This window comes from Panicum hallii, chromosome 8 (genome assembly GCF_002211085.1).
Source record: "Panicum hallii strain FIL2 chromosome 8, PHallii_v3.1, whole genome shotgun sequence".
NCBI lineage: Eukaryota > Viridiplantae > Streptophyta > Magnoliopsida > Poales > Poaceae > Panicum > Panicum hallii.
In genome coordinates this window covers 29,184,241-29,193,355 of record NC_038049.1, presented here as the reverse complement: position 1 = coordinate 29,193,355, position 9,115 = coordinate 29,184,241, and the positions used below count along the sequence as shown (strand labels likewise).

The 9,115-nt window shown below is 43.7% G+C and overlaps 1 protein-coding gene across 1 annotated transcript; it reads left to right on the top strand.

Moving 5' to 3' along the window:
* The first annotated feature begins 957 nt into the window (after window positions 1-957).
* Window positions 958-2,898, top strand: LOC112902144 (class V chitinase-like). Its single transcript, XM_025971074.1, has 2 exons — window positions 958-2,462; window positions 2,556-2,898. The coding sequence occupies exons 1-2, from the start codon at window positions 1,283-1,285 to the stop codon at window positions 2,726-2,728; spliced, it is 1,353 nt and encodes a 450-aa protein (XP_025826859.1). The 5' UTR covers window positions 958-1,282; the 3' UTR covers window positions 2,729-2,898.
* Window positions 2,899-9,115: the final 6,217 nt, after the last annotated feature.

Genomic DNA, 9,115 nt, shown 5'->3' with positions numbered 1-9,115 from the left:
GCAAGATTATTTAATTTTGACTAGAGAGCTAGTTGTTGGATTAGAATGCTCATGCGTATGCAATAATTACTTAACCTTAAAGCCTCAATCTTGCATGAGCTTTAGTTGCATAATCCTTGTTATATATTTGAGTAAGTCTTGCGAGTACCTTTGTACTCATATTGCCTTTTAAACTAAGCTGCAGGTAAGCTGGAAGTTGTGTTCGGCCACTTCTACCCCGCCAATCCCGGTATGGAGGAGGAGTAGGTCATTGTGGCCGCAATGGTTTCCTTGAGTAAAGATGCCATTGCATTATCATGCTTTTATCAACTTATCCGCTGCGTAGCTAGACTTTTTTGAGGGCATGATGAAACACTAAATTTTAATTTCATGTCTCTGTTAATATCATTCGTGAGCCCAATGCTTGTATTGTGGATCTTAAACCCTATTTTCAGATTTGAATCTTCCTTGTTATTGTTGGATCTCGTGTTATGTAAAATTTACTCTCTATGGTTCATGGGTAACGTGCAATTTATATGACGATACGTGTGCTTAATCTTGGGCATATGGCTAGCACATACCGGACTACCGGATTTGATATCATTTTAGGTGAATAACGTGTTAGTTGTCGAATCCTCTAAATATGGGTTAGCATGTGACACACTCTCAAGCGAACATGTGCTAGCTCTTATTTTAAAGATGATAACCGGCAGTTTATTTAAAATGGTGTCAAATTGGAGGGTTCTTACAAAAGTTGCAACCAACACTTGTTCTGAACAATGCTTGTTTACCGCAGTTAACATGCTTGTTTTTGCAGAGGTTAGAACAGCGAGAACAGAATAGCCGCAAGGGGTCAGGAGGAGTTCCAAGATTGCCAGCAGGGGTACGGTCGTCGGCCAAGGCCAAGCATGTCTTACTATTATAAAAAAAAAGGCCAAGCATGTCTTACCAGCAGAAACAACAGAGCCATTCACGCATTTCCTGTGGAGAGTTCAGACTTCAGAGCCAGAGGCAGGGTGATTAAGCCCCAGAACACACTGTTGCCTGCAAGCTGATCAGCCATTACCAAGGCGAGGATGGAAAGAACAGCACCCTCGTTTCAATCCGGCCGGCAGCCTGATGAGGGACAGCCGCGCAACGCAATCATCAGTGATCGCCATCCATCTGCTCCCACCACCAGCCCTGAGATTCTCCCCTCCTAACCCCTGCTCCCTCGTCGCCATGCTCACCTCTGCAACCACTCCGTCCTCGCTCCAGCCTCCCACTGCAGCCACCTCACCTCACCACCTCCCCAGCCACACAGATGGCGCGGCCACGGCGTTTCAGTCTCACCGTATCCCTAATCTCCCTCGTCGAATTCCTGTCACTTACTTCTGCGTCAATGTCGCAGCAGCTATGCGCCGACGGCGGCGGCGGCGGTCCTGCGGCTGGAGTGAGAGCCGGCTACTGGTCGCCGTCCTCGAGCCGCTACTCCCCGGTCAGTAGCATCGACGCCTCCTTGTTCACCCACCTCTACTACAGCTCGGTGTCCATCGACGAGGCGAGCTACGCCGTCGCGCCTCCGCCGGCCGACGAGGCCTCGCTGCTCGCCGCCTTCTCCAGCACCGTCAAGGCCGGGAGCCCGTCCGCCAAGACAATGCTGTCCATCGGCACGAATGAGTACAGGATGGACGTGTCCAACGCCGCCTTCTCCAGGATGGCTTCGGACAGGAGCCTCCGGGGAGTGTTCATCAACTCCTCGGTGGAACTGGCTCGAGCCAACGGCTTCGACGGCCTCGACTTGTCGTGGATTTTCCCGGCCACGCAGATGGACATGGAGAACCTCGGGGTCCTGCTCGCGGAATGGCGAGCGAAGATCACCGAGGAATCCACCACGAACTCCCTGTCCGAGCCTCTTCTTCTGACAGCGACGCTCTACTTCTCCAACCACCTGTTCGACATGCCTGACGACAACCTCGACTACCCGATCGATGACATCTCGAGCAACCTCAACTGGGCGAACATTCTCACCTTCGGCTTCCATGGCGGCAGCAACGTCACCACCGTCGACGCGCCTCTCTACGACGCGACCTCGCACTTCTCGGTGAGCTACGGGGTCATCTCATGGCTGGATGCTGGAGTCCCTCCGTGCAAGCTGGTAATGGGGATACCTCTGTTTGGAAGGTCCTGGTTCCTTAGAAACAAGGCCAAGAACGGGATAGGATCGCCGACGGCAGCTGCCGGGACAAAGCAGAGGAAGAGCAACCAGACCGGGATAATTGCCTATGCAGAGGTCGAAGAGTACATGGATTCTGCAAGCACCGTTGTTACCTATGACAGCCAGTCAGTGGCAGAGTATTTCTACAATGGTGACCTCTGGGTCAGCTTCGACAGTGCACAGGTGGTGCAGAAGAAGCTGGAGTTTGCAGCCAGGTCTCAGTTGCTTGGGTACTTCCTCTGGACCGTCGGCTTCGACGATTCAAACAGCACAATATCAAAGCAAGGTCAGTAGCTACTGAATTCTGTAAACATATGTAAATTGACGCATTCTGCCTTTAGTTCATCGAAGTTAATTGTTGAAACATTGTCTCATGCAGCTACCGAATCATGGCACCAATACGGACAAGGTGGTTTTGGAACCATGCATGCAGGAGGCTCAAACCAGTATGTTGCATTTAATTCATCTTCAGTATCATCTGGCAGCTGGTATTCGAAAATTCTCAGCTATTTGTTGTCATCGGTACTTTTATTGGTGACTCTATCACGTTGAGAATATCAGTAAACATGCCAGATATGTAAAAGTAGTTTCAAATGGTATGTTCATCAAAGTGAATTTCTAGTATATACTCTATTGTATTTATTGAGTTTTTTTCAGTCATTGTTTCCCAAAACAAGGGTTACATCAAGTTAAATAATTAATAGTCACATTATTTTCCTTTACATTCAGTTATTCTTATTCAGCATGCATATTATAAAACCAATTAGATCAGAAAAGTTAAAAGAAAAAAACACCCAAAAAATAATCACAGACATCAATATGAATTTATAATGTACCAAAACTTTCCATTCTCCTTTTGTGTAGCCATTTTAATTTGCTATAAATAATCTAGTCTTTAAATATATTTGCTTGAATTTTTAAGCAGATTTCTTCCAAGTTCACTTGTTCCTGAGGTGAACTGGGTGGCAAAATCAGGTGACTTCAACTGTCATTTTGCAGCACATCAGCTTTACCACGCTAGGCTTTCCTTCAAGTTCAGAAGTAGCATGATCGACTCTCTGTCAGAACTGAAAGCTAATAGGAAATATATTGGGCACTTTAACTAATTGACTTTGAGCACAAAAAATTTGACAATAGAATTAACAGCTGATAATAAGCCAATTAAACTGGACAAGTTACGGAGTAAAAAAAAATGAAACCTCAATGCAGGGTGTACATATGCCAGAATTTAAATACAGTTATTTCTCTGAAGCAATGAACGCTGCTGATTTGCAAGAGAAGATTATAACATGGAAAGCAGCAGATACGACGTGAGGTATATCAAAATTTCTCCGTTAAATTGTCTATGCCCGCCCTCCAACCCGGCGAACCCGGGGGCTGTTCCCAGTCGCAGCTGCGACCGGGAGGTGAAGCCTCGCAGAAGCTCCGTACTGTGGGCTGACGCTACTTCCCCGCCGCCTCCGCCTCTCATATTCTTCCTCCCGCCTCCCCCGCCCCCTCGTCCATAGCCCCAGCCGGCGGCTGCCGCCGCCGCGCCGTCCGCCCATCCACCACCGCACAGCCGGCCTTCTTCTTGCCCCCGCCACCGGCCACCGCCCATTAGGAATCCAGCCCTTGCCGGCCGCTGACGCTCCCGTGCCGCCTCGCCTCCGCCGCCGGCCATTGGAAGGTTGGCAACCCGAAACCCTAACCCTGCTACCCCGACCACCACCCCGGCCGCCGGTGACCTCTCCGGCGGCCGCTCCCCCCACCTCCCACCCCGAGCGGCCGCTCTACCCGTTTTCCCTCCCTCTTCCCCTACCTCGGCAGTGCAGTGAGCGGTGGCGGTGGTGGTGGGCCGTTGATAGGCCTTCTAGGACGCCTTCGCTTGCAGTAACACGCGCAACTCCTATTATTAGCGGCGAACCCACAGCAAATCGAATTTCAGATCCAATTAAAAAAGCGAAACCAGCAAGACTAATCTTTTATTGGAATGGCTTCAATCTTATTTGATGGGCCTTGCTACGGTACTCTAGGGTTGTAACAAGCCTAAACTTATTATTTGATTACTTTGCTTAAGACATGCCCGGCTCGAGGTAAGGAGCCAATGGAGTTCCAGGTCAGGTGTTACAGACTTCTAGAACAGAGCACTGAATAACCAAGTAAAGGTGGATACAGTAGATAATGCAGATATATAACGCACACCGGAGCAGTCTCCTTTCGTTCATGAGATAAGATGAATCGCTAAGAGCGAGCTTCTGCACAGTAGAGGATCAGAACTCATAAGGCTTGCAGAGGATCTATTCAGGCTTATCACAATAGAGGTTTCATGGCGAGTTTCATGGTATTAATTACCATGACACATCAGCATTTTTGATGATATGGCACTGATTTAATAAGGGTAGAGAAAGAACCAGTTTCATCCCCATGTCATTCTGCTAACTAGTTTCCAAGATGTTGGAAATGGCGTGAAACGACCACTGTGACCGCCGTTAATTCATGGGGGATCCTGTGCACCACTAGATCAACTAGCATTTAATTACACTGGTTAGCTTTAGAAACAGTGAAATGAAACTCTTCATTGAGACATAGTGTTTTATTCATCCCAAACTGATGTGGCATTCTTAGAAATATGAAACCCATTATTGTGATTAGCCTTAGTTAGATCTAGATAAATATTATCCAATATTGCCTCCTAGGAGGTAATGGGAGGAATATATATTTATATATTTATTTTGAGAAATAAAAATAGATAAAATATTTTGCAATTAGATCTATTAGGAAAATGGATTGGAATTAGCGATAACGTGTTGATGTGATGGCCTGTTGGACATTTAACGTGTTGGATCTGATAAGCCACAACGTGATGGCATCCACATGTGTATTTTTTTAACGTGACAGACCTCTACTCTTTTACTTGATACATACCTTACATTTTTGTTGTAATATTTTTTTAGCTTGACATATGTAGAGGTGTGCAATATGCATACAAGATTACAATCATGTTTATTCCAACGTGACTTGTATGCAACGTTCTCATTCTGATCAAAGCTTAATGTTTTTATCTACATAAACAATAGCGATCTCAAGGTGCGTGACAACTTTGGGAAAAGCATGTACGTATCATAAGGTTGTTACGTGACAACTGTTTTGGAAGATATACATGATTTATTTCTTTTTGAAAGGTGTACATACGATGGAAGAATCAATCTACCAAATTCTGTTCCAAGCCTATAACCAAGATTAGATCTAACTCGATCAAACGTGACATGTTTTAACTATTTTTTAAAAAAAATCTAACATGACAACAAATAATGAGATGACTCTTCTCAACTGGTTATTAGGTCCAGAGGTACACCAATGCATTTCATTCCCTGCCCAATCCATGGAATGGATTCATGGAAGTATGAATTTTTCACATAATTAACGGTGTAGCGGCCACATGTGAGGATTTGATCTGTCGCGTTCATGTCCTGCAGATGCCTATTTTTGTCAAGTCCGCGGCATGTCCGTTAGATTCCATATGCATGGCCGCATGCATGGTAGATGAAATAGAGATAATATCTTTTTTTATCTCTAATTAATTGGTTTATCTCTTCTAATTCAAGAGTCCAGATTTATTTAAGTCTCTTACCTTCTAAGAGGTAAAAGGAGTACCGTAGCAAGGCCCTATTTAATTTGTAATAGATTCAGAACGAAAATCACAGTCCCATTTGCATCTGTCATAGTAATAGACTGAATAACCCTAACACCTAATTCATCTAAACACAATCCACATGAAACACTAAAATATCGATTACAACAACATACCAAGAGGAATCATCTCCAAGGACTAAAGAATTGATCTAAAGTCCCAAACCCTGCAATGAGGGAATCAATTCGTCTAGGGATCCATATGATAGCGCATATTTGGACAAAGCGACCCCTATTCTGCAATCTAATATGCAATGGCACAAAACTCTCAGAATGCACATCGCACCCCTAATCTTCCGCTTAAATAGAGCAAAAGCTCTCCGAACACACTTCACAGGCAGCCAGGGGTGGCGTCCAGCTAGTCCTCCTGCGACGGTGGATGGATCGGTGCTAGAGAGCCTGTGCGGATGCAAGGATTTTCTTTTCTTTTACTTTTTTTTATTACAAGTGATGGAAAGAGCAGGAAGATGGGGTGACGGATCCAAACTAGCATTCAGCTATGTCATTAGGAAATCCCCCCCCCCCCCCCCCCTCCATGCTCCATTCCCAAATCCACAACTGTTTTATCATGTAGTCTTGGTTAATGGTGTTTAAATAGCCAAGTTAGCATAATCACAGATTAATCCTCATCTTCTTGCTCTTGTATTCTCGTTAATGTGTGTGCTTAGCTGTACCCATCTCTATGCCTTGTAAGGGAGTCCGATGAGTGCAAACCACAATATACATTTTAATTTATTCCATAATGATGTTGATTAGCTTACTAAATCACACCTTGAAGTAATGAAGTTGGTCCACTTGGCAAAAAAGAAGTACCTCCCCCATATGTCATCTTGGATGAAAACCGACTTGAAATGTGTTTATAGGGGTATAAGTGGATACAATTTCAACAGTTAAATGGTGTAAGTTTTCCTGTATTGAATCAAGGGTTGAAAATCAGCTTTTGTACAAAATTTGTGAGAGCAAAATAGACATTATCCATATAAATTAATAATATAGTCAGAGTTGTGAATCGGGTTAGAACTCACAAAGATTTGTAGCCAATAATTCATCATTGTTAAAAAGTTATTTAAGCCAACTCTCAAAATTAGTTTCTTGCAAGTTTTAATGCGAGTTGATTTTATAAAACTACAACAATTTTTGATTAAGAACTATAAAATTTTGTAGTGGGAATTTTTGTAGATACAACTAGTTTGCCCCCTGTAGAAGAGAAATAAAACTTTCAAAACCCTACAACAAACCCGATCATGGGGCCCACCATCATTCAGCTACATATCTAGGCATCCCATTTCAACTTGCCACATCACAGTTAGGCCTATGCCATGAGGCCAATCTAACTTATATGACCATCCTCACATTAGTTGAACTGGGCCGGCCCACTTCACTGCCTAGCCTAATATCCTCATATAGTAACCCTAAAACCCCAACGCCGCCGCACTTCCCACATTTGTTCATGCACCTCAGCTATTGTTGCCCCCTCCCGAACCCAAACCAAGCGCGGCGATGGCATCAGCCGACAGAGAGAAGGGGGTAGTGAGGGACAAGGGCATGGCGTCAAGGATCTATGAACTACGAGCACGATGTGGCAAAAGAAGGCTTTATCGATCAGTAATTTTCACTGTATTCTAGGTTAGGAATCGATTTGGGGTCTATGGTTTTGTTTGTTCGACTAATTTGGGGTTATGGTTATGTTACTAATCTAATCGAGGGCTCATGTTTGAAGTAGCTAATGCGTTTCTTATCAAGCGATTTGGTCCTGGGATCTGAGGGGTTGGGTTTTTGATATGCGATTCAGGGCAACAAAGCTTTTGTGTTGTATATGATATTTCTCCATAGGATTGGAATACTAGAATCATTTTATTCGCATTTGGGTTTAAGGAATTTTATTCGGGGGCTTAGAGTTTTTGATTGATGTGTACAACATGTTAGAGGAGTTCGTTTGGTGTTGAGAGGAAAGGGGAACTAGAGTCTAGTGTCACCATGGCTTGTCCTCATGGAAGAAGGTATGCTAGGAATGGAAGTATAATTGTAGATGCTTTCTGGTAGTCCCCTTGAGGTAATCTGACATGTCTCATGTGTCTTTGATTTTGAGGTTGTTGTAGTTAATGGTTGTTTGATTGTTTATGGTGTTGTTTTGGATCCAGTGGGTGGATACCAAGTGGGATGAAAGGGTGAAGAAGACCACGCAGCATCCCTATGACAAAGTTGCTCATTTGAGGAGTAGGGAAGTGCATGGCTATGACCAGGATGGATGAAGCTATTCAAGAGAAGGAAGCCAAGCTGAGGAAGGAAAAAGAGATCAGGAGGAAGCTCCAAAGATGACTCTACCCTTCACAATGCTCAATGTATGTCATATTCACAATGTTCACTAGGGTAAGTCCTTCTCTTCTTCATCCCAGCAAGTTACTTCTTCAATTCCTTCCTCTGCTCCTCAACTTGCTCTTCTTTACAGAAACCAATCTTTAAATTGTCATGACGGCACATGTCCTCTTTCTTTCCATTAATTCTTCCAGAATTTGCTCTCACATCTTCAAAGATCCCTATAGAAGTTCAGTGGAGATATGTGAGATCCTAGGGACATCTTCCATATCAAGCATATTCGGGCCTTCTGTGTAAATCCTCGAATTGCTTGACCATTTTCATAAACACTAAAACTGTTCTATATGAGAATAACATTGCACATCTGTTCTTAACACCATCCTCTTCTCATTGTAGAGGTAATCTTGGCCATATTAGCATAATTTTCTGCTAAACATGGCATAATGAACAAACGTATGAATTCCTTGTCAATTTTCATGTGAACAAATCCCCTTCTTGTTGTGGCCTCATGGCAATATACATTTAAGATCACCACTCATCCTGTTACCTACCAAAAGTATACCACATATCAGAAGCCAGAAACAAAATGTAACAACACTTGGACCAAAATTATGGAGACCCTAACCATTTTCCAATGAAACCCTGAGTACAATAAATGTTCACCAACAAAACAAAGTGTTCACTGGAAACTTTTTTTTCGAAATATGTTCAATAGAAACTTTTTTTTCGATCTATGTTCACTAGAAACCTTTTTTCAATCTATGTTCACTAGAAACAGTTTTTTTTATCAATGTTCGCTAGAAACCCGTAACGAGTGTACATGCACATGAATCAATTCAACAAATGTCAAAATGCTACACCGCTAGCATGCATCTTGTATGGGCCGGATTTACTTTCAGGATGTAGCCCAACATAGCCAATTTTCGCCGCCAGCCAAACGTTTTAGCCCTA

Excerpts from the sequence above, each read along its gene's own strand:
- LOC112902144 (XM_025971074.1), top strand. The coding sequence starts at position 1,283 with ATGGCGCGGCCACGGCGTTTCAGTCTCACCGTATCCCTAATCTCCCTC. Across the intron at positions 2,463-2,555 it reads CAGCACAATATCAAAGCAAG|CTACCGAATCATGGCACCAA; the intron begins GTCAGTAGCTAC and ends TGTCTCATGCAG.